At 28.5% G+C, this 17479-nt stretch overlaps 1 protein-coding gene across 1 annotated transcript; it reads left to right on the top strand.

Moving 5' to 3' along the window:
• The first annotated feature begins 453 nt into the window (after window positions 1–453).
• On the top strand, window positions 454–12749 carry LOC135923399 (retinal guanylyl cyclase 2-like). Its single transcript, XM_065458121.1, has 14 exons — window positions 454–532; window positions 879–1115; window positions 1157–1234; window positions 1283–1390; window positions 1434–1505; window positions 1549–1705; window positions 1752–1901; window positions 1947–2118; window positions 2233–2373; window positions 8118–8310; window positions 8398–8572; window positions 8620–8718; window positions 12390–12481; window positions 12571–12749. Exons 2-14 carry the CDS (start codon window positions 1113–1115, stop codon window positions 12658–12660), a joined length of 1530 nt encoding a protein of 509 aa, XP_065314193.1. The 5' UTR covers window positions 454–532; window positions 879–1112; the 3' UTR covers window positions 12661–12749.
• The last annotated feature ends 4730 nt before the right edge of the window (window positions 12750–17479 follow it).

The following is a 17479-nucleotide window of genomic DNA, read 5'->3' as shown; positions in this document are numbered from 1 at the left end:
GCTAAAAAGGGGGGGGGGCATTATTAGCCCTGTTTTTTCCGTAAATTTTATTAGATGGTTTTAGGCTCCCTTCATTGGATGTAAAACTTTGGCCGGGTTATATTTTTAAAAAAATAATTTTGTTTTTTTTCACTTTTTCCAAAAATTAAAATGCTTTCTTTCTTAAAATTATAGTGATTATTTTTAAAAAGTTATTAATTTTTCTTTTAAATTATTGTTTAAATAGTGACATGCGGTATACAAATCTTTTGCAAAGAGGTGGGGGGGGGGAGAGGGTGTAGGGAGGAAATTAACTTATGATATTTAGGAAAACAGGCAAATTTCCGTTGGCTAATGATTGACAGAATCTTTATAATTTAAGTTACATAAAAATATATTTTTTAAATGTTTTAACCTTTTATAAAATAAAAAAATTATTTTTAGAAAGCGAATGTCTTTTAAGCAAATGTTTTTGGGACCACATAAGATTATAATTTTGCCATCAGATCTGGATTTCAATAATTTGTCCATTACCAATTTCAAATCTAAAATAGTATGATCATTATATTAATATAAATATGACCTGCAGATGTACCATTTGCACGGCCCGGTCCAGATTTAGGCCCGTATTTTATATTTTCAGGCCCGGTCTGGCCAGGATTTTTTAGAATATATTACATTTATTTTTTTTTATAGTTAATAATGACAATAAAATATTCAGTTTAAATTATATGGCCCGGTCCGGATATTTTTTAAAAAAAGATTTTACGCCCGGCCCGGGTATTTTAAAAAAATTAAAATATGGGCTGGGCTTAAGGTTAGACCGGGCTTACAGGCCTCTGACAAATATATATGGATTAGATACACAGCACATATAATGTATATCTAAATTTTTTAAGATTGAAGAAGGATCCAAGCCAGAAAATATAGCTAATGAGAGCAAAGAAATAGATGCAAATGGTTCGGGTCATTTATTAAAAGCCACTACAAATGCGATATCTCCTAATCAAAGTACCTTAATCAATACGGCTATTAAAATAGACAAGCAAAATGTTAATACCTCTGCATCAAGTAAATTGAACAATTCAATTCCAGTATTGGGTCCTCATCAAGGATTCCAATTAGCCAGATATATGGTATTTTGTATAATGTTTCTACATTATATTATTTTATTTAGGGGGATATCGTCATAATTCGACCTACTCCAATCAAAGGATCGCATATCAAGAGTAAAACAATGCGAGTATTAAGAATGGTAATTTGTCTATTTTATTTGAATAATAACATTTTTTTAATTCAAAAGATACGAGATTTAAGGCATGAGAATATTAACAATCTTATTGGTATATATTTGAAACCAGAACCACCTCATTCTCTAGTTTGGGAATACTGTAGTCGCGGAAGTGTAGAAGTATACTATTTTATTTAATTATCTATAATATATTTTTTATCAGGACATTATCAAAGCAGAAAATATCAAACTAGATTGGCAGTTTAAGGTTTCATTGTTAACTGATTTAGCCAAAGTAGAAAAAAAATATTAAATGATGATATAAAATATTTTTTAAGGGAATGAGATATATTCACTCAAGTCCTATACGATGCCATGGAAATTTAAAATCAAGGAATTGTGTTATTGATAGTAGGTGGGTTTTGAAAGTAACGGGTTATGGTATGACATATTTATCGGAAGTTGAAGATTTTCGTATAGAAAAAAGTCTGGAGGGTATATTAATCACTCATATGTAGATAAATTATTTGTATAATATCAGATTTATTGTGGGTTGCCCCGGAATTATTAAGAGATCCTATTTTGATGGCAAAAGGAACACAATCCGGTGATATATATAGTTTCGCTATTATTGTGCAAGAATTAATAGTAAGAGGGCCCCCATTTAATAATAGCAACATCACAACGGAAGGTAAATATGTTAAAAATAATTTCTTATATAAATTATATAATTTAGAAATTCTTCGCAAAATTCAGAAACCTCCTCCTTTAATTCGTCCCAACGTATCAAAACAAGATGCGCCACCACAAGCTATTCAGTTAATGAAACAATGCTGGGCAGAACCACCTAATATGAGACCAGATTTTAATCAAATTTTGGAACAACTAAAAACTACTATTCAAGGAAGGTTTCGTTTTATAAGATTTTTAATTTATTAAAAATAATGTAGGTTTTTTTAATGAGTAAATTTTCTTACAAATTTTTTTCGCATTGAATAATTATATTACATGATTTTTTCTAGAAAAACCAACATAGTTGATACTATGTTTAAATTATTGGAAAAATACTCGAGTAACTTAGAAGAAATAGTACAAGAACGAACTATGCAATTAGAAGAAGAGAGAAAAAAAACGGAAGCATTACTTGAAAAAATGTTACCTAAGTAAATATAAACTTTATTATAAATATTTAACTTAACTTAAATTCAATTTTATGTTTATTTATAAAACGCTTCCGTCAATCCCGCGAAATATTTTCCGCGAAATGTATTATCGCAAGTGCATTACAGTTAATGTTAATTACCGCGAAAATATATTTAGAAAATACATTCTTGCGAATCCATTATAGAGAATTCATTACCGCGAAAATAATATAGGGAATGTGTTAGAGCGAAATCACTATCTCTTCATTATAGTGAATGTATGAATCTAGGAAAATAATTCCCCGGAAAAAAAATCCCCGTTTTTTAAGATATTAAAAATTACAAAATTAATAAAATAAGAGAAAAAATTCCCTATAAATATGTCCATGGAATAAAAATCCTCAAATAATATATTTTAAAATTTTGAAAAAATCAATTGAATTATTTTCTAAGAATTATTATTGGGGATATTTTCCGCTTACCCGAATGTATATTCGCGAATGCATTATGATGAATGCAATAGTGATTTATAATACAAATGGTTAATATAAAATATTTAAATTATTTTGGTACTTGTGGATATACTTTATAATAAGGAGTTCATCAATTAATATATTTTTATTTTCTTAATATTCGGAAACTATCATTTTATTACCTTTTGGGATTGCCGGACCCATTATATTTTCCCCACCGGATCTCCCTTTCTCTAAACATTTGAAAATTGATATATAAATTTAAGTTATATTTAAGAAAATTAAATGTTGGAAATATAGATAAAGCACAAATATTCTTAAGAAAAAATTATTGAATATATATAAACTTACAAAGTATTTATGAAAAAAATATGGTGTAATAAAAAATATAATTAAGAAAGATATTATAAATTTACAATGTGAAATTTAATCTTCCTTGGGATTGAGCTAATTTTTCAATTATTTTACTTGTGCTAGTGTCATCCTTATCCTCATTAAGTAGCGCTAACCCATTCAATCTATTTTTAAGTGTAATACTTCTCAGATAAGTTTTTATTTTTCTTAAAGAAAAAAAAAGTTCTTTCATTGATACAAGTACTAATGGGTATGGTGTCAAAATAAAAAATAATTTTAATATATTCGGAAAAGAGTCTAAAATAAATTTTAATTTTTCAAAGCATGTATGGCAGTGGCATCGCCGGGGTGGCCTAGTGGGTTATGATGTAGGTTTGGAAATAGAAGGTCCCAGGTTCGATCCTGGTAAGGAACGTAAAAATTTTCCGGTTTTTCTTCGAAGACTGATGTTTAAAGACATATGGTAGGATGAATTTCGGAGCTTAGAGATGACACCCCGGTCATCGACAGGCTTGGACAGCCGAGCGCTAAGAATACTTGTCCAATAAACAAAAATGAAGGACACAAATGAAAATATGAATATGAAAGCTAGAGCGTTCCCTCCAAGCGACGCGCAGGGTGTTGACCTCCATCCTGCGAAAAGTAAAATAAAGGTCAAATCAAAGAAGACAAGGTTAGCAAGTTTGGATATTGGGACACTTAAAGGTAAGACGAGAGAATTGGAATCAATGTTGAACAAAAGAAATGTTGATATAGCGTGCATGCAAGAGACGAAATGGAAAGGTCAGAAGATTATATTAAATTGTACTATTATGGAATTGTTAGCTATAGGAACGGTGTCAACATCATCCTCAGTCAAGATCTAACCTCCTCAGTATTAGAAGTCAACAGGATCTCTGATAGACTAATGAAGATAAAACTCTGCATTGGTCAATCAATACTACACATCCTTTCAGTATATGCTCCTCAAACGGGTTGCAAAGAAGAGGAGAAAGATGACTTTAGAGCTATCCTTGATGAAGCTGTAATGGAAATTCCTAAGGATGAACTAATCATAATAGATGGTGACTTAAATGCACATGTGGGATAAGCAAGAGATAGCTACAAAAGGCATCATGGTGGTTTTGGATACGGAGAAAGAAATGATGAAGGAGAACATGTACTGAAATTTACGCATGCCTACGACCTTGCCTTAACCAAAACCTACTATAGGAAAAAAGACAGTCATTTAATAACATATTAAAGTGGTATAAGGAAAACACAGATAGATTACAAGCTAATCGTAGAAGATTAAAAGATGTAATAGACAGCAAAGTCATCCCAGGAGAAGATATCGCCTCGCAACAAAGCTACTAGTCATGGATTTACACTTCTCAAATAAATCCACTCAAAATAAGATAAAACTTGAACCATACATCAAATGGGGTAAATTAAAAAGAATGACAGATGCCTTTGCAATCAATGCAAACATTGAAACAATAGATTCCTCACAAGTCAGTGAAAAAATGTGGACAGACCTTTCATTCAGATTAATAGACACTGTCAAATCGACATTAGGTTTGACAAGGGGAGGCAACAAATCATACAAAGAATTATGATGGTGGAATGAAGAGGTACAAATTACTATAAAGGAGAAAAAAGCCCTATATAAAATATGATACTAATCCAAAAACCCAGATGATAAGACAAATTACAAAAAATCCAAGAGAATAGCTACAAAGGCGGTGGTTAGGACCAAAGCTATGGCATACGATGACATGTATGAAGAACTACATACCAAAGAAGGGCAAAATAAAATATACAGATTAGCCAAACAGCGAGAAAAGAATTCTAGGTATATAAAGGGAGCTCCGAAAGTAATCAAAAATAAAGATGGGAAACTGATAATAAAGGAAAAAGAAATAATGAATAGATGGAAATAATATTTTCAGGAGCTTCTTAACTCAAAACCTTGTACAACCAATAACAGAACAAGAGATAATCACATGCCTCAAGCATATGAAAAACAACAAAGCTAGGGGTCCAGATAATATTCCAATAAAAAGCCTATACATCTCCTCACAAATCTTTACAATAAAATACTGGGAAATGAAGAGATCCCTCCAAAATGGAGGCAAATCTATCTAGTTCCTATCTTCAAAAATAAAGGGGATCCACACAATTGTAAAAATTACAGGGGCATAAAACTAATGTCACACTGTCTTAAACTCTACGAAAAAATAATAAAAAAATGGTTAAGAGACATAATCGAAATGGGAAAGACTCAGTTTGGCTTTATGCCTGGAAGATCAACAACTGATGCTATCCAAGCAATTAGGCAAATGAGTGAAAACTACAGGGAAATAAACAACAAGCTACACATGGTCTTTCTCGATCTAGAAAAAGCCTTCGATAGGATCACAAGAAAACTTATCTGGTGGGCGCTAGGCCACAACAAGGTTCCCGAAAAATATATAAGAATAATACAGGATATTATATGGGTCATACAACAATGGTCCGTAGCGCAACTGGTACTTCAACAGGCTTCACAATAGCCGAGGGAGTTCATCAAGGGTCGGCTCTCAGCCCACTTCTCTTCATAACAGTAATAGATGTATTAGAACAGTCTTTACCACAAATAATCCCGTGGAATATGATATTTGCAGATGATATTATTGATACTTGCCGAATCCAAGGATGAAATGAAAGAAAGATTAGTGAGCTGTATAAATATCCTAGAAAAGCACGGACTAAAAGTAAATAGAGAAAAAACGGAGTATATGGTGATAGGAGATGAAACAGGGAGCTTTGATTTAAATGATGGCAGATATCGGCAATTGAAAGCTGCAGATATTTGGGCTCCACTATACAAACAAACGGCACAATAGAGAAAGAGATAAAGAGTAAAATTAATCAAGGTGGTTAAAGTGGAGATCTTTATCTGGAGTGCTATTTGACAAAAGAATCCCACACAAATTAAAGGGAAAAATTTACAGTTCCATAGTACAACCAACTATTTTATATAGTTCGGAAACATGGCCAACCAAGGAATCAGACGAGGGAAGTCTACAAACTATAGAGATGAGAATGATTGCTGGGGTAACAAGAAAGGTTAAGGTGCGAAGTACAAGAATACTAGGAAGTTTAAAGGTAGTGCCCATTAAGACTAAGATAATGGTAAACAGACTTAGGTGGTATGGGCATACAATGAGAAGGCCTATGATCTACATAGGAAATAAGGTTGAGAGTTTGGAAGTGATGGGCAAACGTAAAAGAGGAAGCCAAAACTTCAATGGGGCCATAAAGTTAGAGCCAATATGAAGAAGTATAAATTAGATAAACGAGATAGTATAAATAACATAAAGTGGAGAGAGATATTGAAAGAGCTTACAAAGGTGAAAGCTAAAGAGAAAAAAAAAGTATGGCAGTGGCAGTTAGGAATTTTCTTTAGAGGTGGGTCCATATCTCTAAACGGCTGAGCCCTCCCCCCAGAATCCCGTTAAGGGGCTTAGATATAATTGAGTAAATTTGTTATATTTGAGAAAATCAATTAAATATAAAATCTTTTTACTTTTAGAAATTGAATTGAGATTATATATGACATGAGTTTATAATTATTAAAAACGACCTCGCTAAACTCTCTTTAAACAATCATTGTTCAAAAAAATAAGACTTGTTATTTAGGATGTAGATTCAATTGGTTTGTTAAATCTTAATTCTTAATCTATTTTTTTATGGGCAATATATTGATATAATATACCATTAGTATATAAATAATTCATATATGACATTTTTTGAGTTTTAAAAAATATGCAAAATTTTTAATAATATTTTCCTATTTCTATTGCATTATCATACAGAATTGATTTAAATCTAAAATACTAACCAATGAATACTTATTTTATATTATTAAAATAAATCATATATAAGCATAACTTAATTAATCAGACTAGCCCTGATCTACTAGCTTCTAGTTACTAATAATTAATACCTTCTAAAAATATAAACATGATTGATTATTAGGAAATAAGAAGAGAGGGTTTTTATTTCTTATGTTCATTATTTTTAAACTTTTCATATTTTTATGCCGCTTAATATTGTCTTGTAAGAATATTTTCATTTTTACCTAAAAAACACATTTTATCATAAATTTTTTTTTTAAATAGTGAGTGGTAAAAATCTTTTTAGCTTTAAATATACATATTATAGAATGTTATTACATAATTAAGTTTACATTTCCAAATTTCTGGTTTTAAAATTAAATCTGCTAAACTGGCAAGTCCCTCGCGCCGACTAGCCTCTATATTTATTTATTTTCCCTGTTACCAAAATGTATCGATATAACAACTTCACCATATTTATTTTACTTTGATATGGATTCATTTTTATTATTATTTGAAATATATTTTAAAAATAACACCCAATAGAAGAAGGGAAAGGATTTATTGCTTCTGAAATTTATTGGCATTAATCTCAGTCATTTTAATTCCGAAATATCCTTTTTGACCCAAACTCGATTTTATGTTCATTTTCTGGTTCTATTAAGTATCTAAAGGCCGATAAATATAAAAATGTAATTTTCACTAAACTGCTTTCCTGGTATTGCAACTGAGGTAATTCACTTGCATTAGCGAAAAAGCATTAGCACTGTTGCCTTCGCGGTAATACATTCGTGATAATGCACTCGCTGTAATACTTTTGTTATATTATTTTCGCGCTAATACATTCGCATTACTGTATTAATGATAATGATTTCGCTGTAATAAATTCTTGCAAATACTTTCACGGTAATTTTGTGATATTATATTCGCGGAAATAACTTTTCGCAATAATATATTTCGCCCTAAAATTCGTGGTTGATATGTTGTAACTTGTAACCCACTTATATATGTATATTACATTATCAGAGCTATCCGAATTATTATGATTAAACATGAACTTATTTTTAAATTTTCATAGATCTGTAGCTGATAGTTTAAAGATGGGAAAACGAGTAGATCCTGAAAGTTATGGAGAAGTGACAATATATTTCAGTGATATTGTCGGTTTTACGACTATCTCTGCTGAAAGTACCCCATTTGAAGTCGTTGATTTTTTAAATGATCTTTATACCTGTTTTGATTCCGTCATTCAAAACTATGATGCCTATAAAGTATTTTATTAAATACTCTTGAATATCTTATTTAAATGAATATAGTTTGAAAAATAGAAATAATTTTATTTGTTTTATTGATATTAGGTTGAAACTATTGGAGACGCTTATATGGTTGTTAGTGGATTACCTGAGCGAAATGAAGAAAGGCACGCTATCGAAATAGCTACGCTTTCATTAGACTTATTACATAGCGCCGGCACATTTATAATTCGTCACAAACCTGATATTCGTTTAAAATTAAGAATAGGATTGCACACAGGTAATAATAGATTAATATTTTTCAAACTTATATATTTCATACTTAAGGACCTTGCGCTGCTGGTGTTGTAGGTTTGACCATGCCTAGATATTGTTTATTTGGTGATACTGTTAATACCGCTTCAAGGATGGAATCGAATGGAAAACGTATAGCATATTTCTATTCGTATGTAATTTAGTAGAATAAAAATTTTGTTTATTTTCATAAACAATAATTTAATAGAAAGTTTATAAAAGTTATTTTTTTTTCGTTTTATATATGCTTAAAATAATTATATAATATAATTGGATTACCCACTATAATATAGGCGATGGCTAAGAGTAAAATTTAATTTTTGGTAAAAAAATAACGTCCATATAAAATTTAACCCTGGTCAAAAATAATGAGATAACATTTATTTAAAAAATAGTTAAACTTTTTCTTTTGACTAGAAAGCAGTTAATATACAAACTTAGCTAGTTTATAAACTAGCCTTCTTGTTTACAAGCTGACCAACTAAATAAATAGCTAGCTAACTTTTCTTTTGTAAATTTTATTTAGATTTTGGAGTATATTTTAAGATTTTTTTTGAATTAATTTTTTTTCTTCTGATTTTATTATATATTTTCCATTTTTTGAGTAATTTGTAACTTAATTTTTCTAAGTTTTTGATTACTCTCATTTACGCATGCGTTTATTTCCACCCATTTTTGAGTATTTTATTTTTAAAAAAATTAACTTCATTTTTTTTAAACTACATTATTTTATGTATTTTTTCCAGATATTTTTGTGTTCATTATTTTTTTTTTAAATTTTCAACTTTATATTTTCAATTTGTTAGAATTTAGATTCCAGATTTTAATTAGGAAAGAAAGACCCACAAAATGAGTTGGCATCAATCATGAGCCAATAAAATAGATTGTTTTTTGTCTTGGGTCGGCTCAATGTACTCTAAAAATGTGTTACTAGAAACGAATTCGACTTATGTGCTCTAAGTTTTATTCGTATTCTTATCAAATCTTTACCGAAAAAATTATAATTAGAAGAAGAAGCAAGTATTGTGATATATAGAGAATCCCCAAAATATTAGGCAATAAAACTTTAAAAAGACAATAAAAAATTAAGCAAAATCAATGGGAGAGGGGAATATAAAATTAGGTCAAAAGGGATAAAAAATATAAGTTTAATAGAAAAAATTAAAAATTGTAAATTCAAGATCAGGTAAAAATTAAGTTGTATCAAACTAAAACAATTCTTAAATACGCAAAAATGGGTAGAAAAATTAGATATATTTTTATAAATAAATGATATAAAATATAATAAAAAAATGGAAATGATACACAATCATAACCAAAAATTCATAGAAAATAAACGAAAAATTAAATTTAAGAAAATCTAAAAAATGGGCTGAAAGAATATATAATATAAAATTAGAAAAATTTTTTTTATTAAATTTAAAAAAAATATCTTTAAAATATCAAAATATACTAAAAGAGTAAATAATCAATTTAAAAAATAACAAAATACTCCAAAACTTAAAAAAAATATAGCAAATTTGTAAACTAGCTAGGTTTATATATTAGCTGGAACATTTATACTTTTTAGATAAATTATTATTATACTTGCTTAGGATTAGAATAAAAGATTATATTCAGTGGAGATCTGCAAAAGAAAGCTCGGCCCGTACCCGGCCCAAACGGGCTTCGGGTCGGGCCGGGCATAATATTTTATAAGAAAATTCGGGCCGGGTCGGGCCTTAAATTTTTTTAAAAATATATCTAAATTTATCAATTTTATGTTGAATTTTTTATGTAAAATAAAAATATGTGATTTTATTTATAGAAAGTAGACGCCATATAACATATATCTTTTATTTTGAGTAATTGTAAGAATTCATTTCTATATCTAAATAAATTCGGGCCGGGTCGGGCCAGCAAAATTTTTTAAAAAAATTTCGGGTTCGGACCGGGCCGGGTAAAACTTTATAAAAAAATTCGGGCCGGGCTGGGCTTGAAAAATTAGGCCCGATGCAGATCACTAATATTCAGTACTTCTTTAAACTAATTTTATGATTTTTTATGAATTTATTTTTAAACTTTCCATAGCTCCCGGTTTCTCCTAGTAGGTATGATTACGCTTAAAATAACCTTACTATATTTCTTTATAAGAACGTAGCATTCATTAATTGGATAATTTAATATGAAAATAATAATATCGCCTCCTAAAGCTTTTTTGCATCATTTCAGGTTATTATCACAATATGCAAAGTGATAACTATATAGTGTGCGATAAAAATTCTCCCAAAAAAATATAATAAAAAAATATCAATGGAAATTTTATTGTTTTTAAATATTATTAATTAGTACTCCTCACTAGTGTTGTTAAACGGCTCCTTTTGAGCCGATTTTTAAAAACGGTTAACTCAATATTTAAACCAGATAAATATTGACTAAGCTTCAAGATTTTGACAGTCTGAATCTTTGTTCCTTCTATGAGCAAAATCTTCAGGCTTGGGTAATATTTGTCTTAATGAAGTATTAAGTTAGCCGTTTTTAAAAATCGGCTCAAAACGAGCCATTTAACAACACTACTTCTCACTCATACTCTTAAATTTTCAAAAGCCCATCTACTTAAGTAAACAGGTATTGAATTGTCATTATTTATATAAATTTGCTACTTTCTTGTCAAATCACATATGCAGACCTAAATCCCATAGAAATTAGTGAAATCTATTAAATCTATCGTCAAGAAAATCTGTCTCCCAATATGTTTAATTCATTCTGCGATTTATAAAGATTGGATTTGCTTCTGATCACTGGTTCCGTCTAATATCTCTCTTCAAACTAGCAATTGTCAATAGGATATCATTAAACAAAGGGGCTTAAATTTACTCTAAATCTAGATTTAAAGCTTTTAAAAATTCCGAATGAACTCTGAAGCGGTATAGATTCCAAAACTATACGCTCTATAAAGATCACTTTCTTTTCATTCTTTGTGGGACGTCTGGCTTTTTATCATAAATTAATATTTTGAAATATTTTAACTATACATATGGGGAAATTTCATCAATTATGGAACTAATTGGTCTAAATATGAACAAACCCACAGTTAGAATAACTCTTACATGACTCAATCTATCCTCCTAGATTAAATTTGCTTAAATGTGCGCCGAAGTCTATAATATTTTTTCAATTAAAAAAAATAAACATGATTAGCTTTTTCGGAGGCACGCGCGTAACCAGGTGGAGGGATCCCCCATCGCAAATTTGCCTGTTTTGGTAACATCTTATGTTAATAACCCCCCCCCCCTTTTCCCATCTAAAATGTAGATAACATATGAATTTGTAAGTAACATTTCTAAAAGTTAATAACCTTTTAAAATAATGATCATTCAAAATTTTTAGAAAAAAAATATTTTTATTAAAAAAAAGGTGAAAATTTTTAAAAATATTATATAGCCAAATGCCTACAATAATTGGACCAAACGTCCATAATAACATTTATCGGAAAAACCCCCATAGTGCCCTCCTTACCAATCGGATGTTTAAATCCCATTCGTTATAGTTTTGTGTAACCAGGGTCATTTTAGATGGGTATAGAGGATTTTCATTAAAAAAAATCCACACATAAAATATTATGGTCAACACATATCCATATTTGCCATGACCAAATAATGAATCAATATCAAACCCCAATATATTTTTTAAATACATTTATTTATTTTTATGATGATTATGAATTTTTTTTTATTATTTTATCATTTTTTTGGAATTCAATAAAAATGCCATTATTAAATTTAAAAAAACTGTTATATCATATTAATAATTTTATAATTAAGCTTTGAAAATCCATATAAGTTGGACACTACGGGATAAATTAGAAGCACTGGGCGGATTTGACATAAAATATCGCGGAGATATACAAATTAAGGTTTATATTTTAGATATCTAAACAATTTATTTATATATAATAAATGCCGAATGTTCGTTCAATAATAAAAATTTATTCTAATCATACAGGGAAAAGGATTAATGAAAACTTATTGGTTATTGGGAAAAAATGGATTCGACAAATCATTGCCCACCTTATCAGATGATGATGATAAATAAATTCATCTATTTCAATTAGGCCAAATCATTAAAATAATATATGCAGAAATAATTTTTAATAATTTTTTATATTAGTATAAATTTGTAAATATCGAAGTTAATAATAATAAAATATTATTAACTATGAAATGAGTAAATTGAATATTTAAAATGAAAATATTAACATTTTAATTTTATAAAAAAAAATTTCTATAAATTCATTTTGGGAATACTACTATGAAAGGTTGGGACTTAGCTATAAAATTACAGTGGTGATCTAAAGTTTTGTAAAAAGAAAATGGACCTAAAGCAATAAGTTGACCCATACCGAATTTTATAAAATTCTATCATTTAACCTACTGAAAATCATATGAAATATCATTTAAGATTCATTCATTCCTCATATCAAATTCCCTTTGAAACCACTTTTCTTTAATATCATTTAAAACTATCTTTAATATACAGCCAAAATTTTTAAAATCCGGACTAGGCCTTAAAATGATTAAATTTCAGGAAATCGGTCGTGGAGCTAGGCCTAGTAATTTGACCTTCAGGTCTCATAAAATATTATGAGTTGTAATCAGGGACCTGGAATAAGAGTATTTTTGCGTTCCCCTTCCGGTCAAAAAAAATTGTTCCGTTCCAGCTTTCGGAACGTTTCTAGAACAATATCTAAATATATTTTCTAAATCTATACATTTTAATTAATCTTTATTTAATTATTATATTGAAGCAATAATATATTTTCTAAAAGATTATCATTTATATATTGATTTTTTGGGTGATAGAAATAAAGTTTAACACTTAACTGGCTATAGATGATTTTTTATTATCAAAAATATATTATTTTATTTAATAAGAAAAAAATTAATTTTATAGAAAAAAAAACAATTAAATAAATTTTTTAAATTTGATAAAAATGTTTCTCCTCTTAATTTTTTAATCTACTACTTGTTTGCTAATTGTTATAACTTTACTAGTATTGTATAGTTTAACATGATTAATGATTATTTATTTTTAAAAAAAAATTATAAAATAAAAAGAACTTAATATAGGCAACTGTGATGGATTAAAATTTTTTATTTTTATAATTAGACTATATCCAAAATGTTTTGAAAAAAACCTCAAAATTTATAAATTTTCGCAAATCAATAACATTATTAAGCATCTCCGAAATCTTCCACTTTTTATTTTTAAAAAATAACGAAAAAAACAAAGAAAATCCAAAAAATCAAAAAAAACAAAAAAACGAGAATAAAATAGAAAAAAACATTCTATATTACTTACGAGTTTTTTCATAAAAATTACCCAAATAAATAAATTTTTATTCAAAAGTTTTAATATATTTTTTTTTAAATTATGTGAATATATGATTATTTGAAATTGCAATTTCTATTATTTTTTAAAAATAATAAATTTTTGTAAAAGACGAAAAATGACTTAGAACACATTTTTACATTAAAAATAGCTTATGTTATATCTTCAAAATTTATTTATTTATATTTTTTAATTTTTGGACATAGCCATAGAAATATATAAGAAATTTATATATTTTTTAAGGAATGTTCCATAAATTTTCTCAAAGTTTCGTTCACGGAACATTTCGGTTCCGTTCCATCTCCTTGGTTGTATTAAATAATGATGGCATTAGTAAACTAAGTACCTGAATTAGATTAGGTAAAACATTTGAAATTAATAGATTGATAGAGGTAAACTTTTAGGCACCTAATGTGTTTAAATAAATTTACTTGGAGATTTTTCAAAATATCTCTTGGTATTTATTCTCAAGTGTGGGTAGCCATTATTTTACTATTATTATGCGAGTTATGGAATCATTTCCAATCATTTTTCTAAATAATGATATTTTTCTGCCAAAAGTATTATTTAAGTCAGAACTATCCATCATTAAAAATGCTAAAATATACCTAGTTATTTTGGGATCATTAAATTATAGTTTTTTTTTATGAATTATTCCATATCCATTGAACTAATAGGATGACAACAGCATAACTATAATATTCAAGTTTTATTTTTTAGGAGTATTATAAGATAATCCATTTACTTTTTTAAAAAGTGGGAGAATTATAGTATTAGTTTAATGATAAGTATTATTTGATAAATAATATTTTATAAAATTTTTATATTTTAGACATATCAAAAAAATTTGAGAAATTATCTGCCGAAAACCTTTTGATTTCATGTGTATATAAAATATAAAATAGATTTTTATTTTTTAAAAGACTGTACAGATATTAAATATCAGCAGATCGGCGCCGATATTGGACTTCTAAAAAATAGATCGGCCGATATTTCTTAAAAATTAAACCGATGCCGCATGACCAAAAATGGTTATTGCTATCCTTGTCGCAAGTAAGAGACTTCATGAGTCTCCCAAAAAATTTTCCTGATTTGACGGCCGACATCTTAACAAAAAATTTTAGCTAAATCCCCATATGTTGTTAAAGTAGATCAGATAATTAATACAAATATGTAATTTGATGAATTTAAGATTCTTAGATCGAATAACTTATAAAAATTCATATCCCAGATCCATGATAAGTTCATTGAATGTTGATCTAGCCAAAGAGTAAAAACTCGAAATAAGGTAATCAATAGTTTTTAATAAATCCTAATCTTCTTGGGTTATAGAAATCGGAATTCGGTTGTGGTTGCAGCAGATTTTGACAATTCCGTTCTATTTATATTTAAAAATGGATGGAGAACTGATAGATGGTCGATAACTGTCTACTTGTAGGTGGCTAGTGAAAGAATTGAGATAGACACTGGCGATCTTAAACCAAGATCGCAATGAGTGGATGTAAGGGTGTGGCTTGATGCCAAGCTATGTCAGTAGACTAGATGTTTAAGTAATCAATAATAGCTTTTATTCTGGTCTCGTATCTTACTAAATACGATTTCTATTAAAATATTGGTCTCGATCTTACTGACTAAAGGATTTTAGGAACATTAAAAAGATTCTTAATTTTAAAAAACCTTGTGAGCTAATAGTCAAGGAAGGATTCATTTTAAATTTTTAAAAATATCATCTGTATTGCCAAAGAAATTTATTGACTCCTCACCAATGAGAACCCAAAGTGATAAATTTTTTAACGAGGTATTTTTAAAATAAAAAACCATATTGATTTCGCATCTGTTTTACTTTGGTTAATTACAAGGCCAAGATTATCGCCAGAATCCTTTATAATATTAATTGCCTTTTCTACTTCTTTAGAATTGCCAGAGATGACTTCTTAATCAATGTATTATAGAGGTAGGGGCAACGAACAATCATTTTTCATTTTCGTTATCAACTCGTGAATTACCAGACAAAATAATATGGAGCCCAGAGGGTCACCCTGCTGAATATATGGGCCAAATATTGAACGGGATGGTTTCTTGTAGATGAAAAGATGTAGATGGTAAAAACTAGAAAATATTTTTTGAACTATGAAATGAATATTTTCATGTGATTGATATTGTAAATAGTGCTAAAGTCGATTTAACTAGATGTAATTCTGGTATGTCCCCATTTATAATCTTGTTTAATTTTATCCAAATATTGAGTGTTCAGGATAGGAGTAGCTAAATCTTGTAGAAAGAGAGGTTTAACGCCTTCGCGAGTGAAAATTGGATGAGTTTTTAGTTTCAATAATTGTTATAACCTCAGTTATTTGGAAATGCTTTAACAGCTTTTGGTAGGATACTATATTCAAAAAAAATTATACATTAAATAATGCATTGTTTAAATATTTTTCGAATGATCATCTTGGCTCCGAATCACACCCATTAGTTACGCCACAGATCTACACACTTAGAAATTTGATAGAAAACTAAATTTGCATTTTCAATAAGATCTTTAAAATAAAATAAAACAATTCATATTTCTTACCGTTTTAAAAATAGGATGGTTATTTTTTTGAATAATAGATCACCTGTAAATTTTTTTAATGTTAATAAATACACAAGTGGTTATTCAATTAAATAGGTAATAATTCGTTATCATCGGATATGAATATAATTATTCATATTCAAAAAATATAAATCATGCATTGGATTCGAATATTAACTGTGTCTAGTGTTATTAGTAATTGTAGAACTTGTTAAAGGTAAACAAATCGACTCCCTCCGCTTGAACTATCCTTCTCCGCCAATAAGACTAATATTTTTTAGATCCTAATGTTGCTGCTGGTGCAAACCCAAGAATAATACAAGATTTATTAATAAGAATAAATTAAACATTTGGAATCTTATAAAATTGTCCTTTCTCTCAATTTTTCTAATTACACATCATCATATTGATTATTTACAAGTCAAAAAGTATAATACTATAGGAGGTGAAACTGCTTAACCATCGTTAATATAATTCACAAAAACTAAAATAACTAAGAAAAATAACACAAAATAATATACAAAAAATTAGCAAACTTAAATATTAATAAGACTGATCAGGCCAAAGACTAGTCTGAACTGTGGTCCTGAAAAAGATCGGTCCTGTCGGGATTGGTTCAATTAATTATGGCCTGGGACATAAATGGATAGAATTTCAACGGAATAAGTCTAATAGTTGATGTTGCTCTTTATATTTCTAAAGAATTTAAGGGTATAGTCGACAAGTCGGCCCGAAGCCAGGTCGGGCATAAAAATTATATAATAATTTGGGCAGGGTTGTGGAGCCTAATTTTTTTTTAAAAGGCCGGACTTATATAAAAAAAACTTTTTTAATTTCGCATAAATGATATTATTTGTGTAAATAGTAATTTAAAATTTAGCTCTTTCTTTTGAGAGAATGTCTTGTAACGGAGATAATTGATTAAAAAAATGTCAAAATTTTTAGAAATGT

The sequence above is a fragment of the Gordionus sp. m RMFG-2023 genome, chromosome 2 (genome assembly GCF_954871325.1).
Source record: "Gordionus sp. m RMFG-2023 chromosome 2, tfGorSpeb1-WG-v2, whole genome shotgun sequence".
Lineage (NCBI taxonomy): Eukaryota > Metazoa > Nematomorpha > Gordioida > Chordodea > Parachordodidae > Gordionus > Gordionus sp. m RMFG-2023.
The sequence above is the reverse complement of the archived record's forward strand: the minus strand, read 5'-3'. Positions and strand labels throughout refer to the sequence as shown.

What these genes read in the sequence shown, in the direction of transcription:
- LOC135923399 (XM_065458121.1), top strand. An exon ending in AAAACTACTATTCAAGGAAG is followed by an intron (nt 2,119 to 2,232) that starts GTTTCGTTTTAT and finishes GATTTTTTCTAG; the next exon opens with AAAAACCAACATAGTTGATA. An exon ending in GATGGAATCGAATGGAAAAC is followed by an intron (nt 8,719 to 12,389) that starts GTATAGCATATT and finishes TTTATAATTAAG; the next exon opens with CTTTGAAAATCCATATAAGT.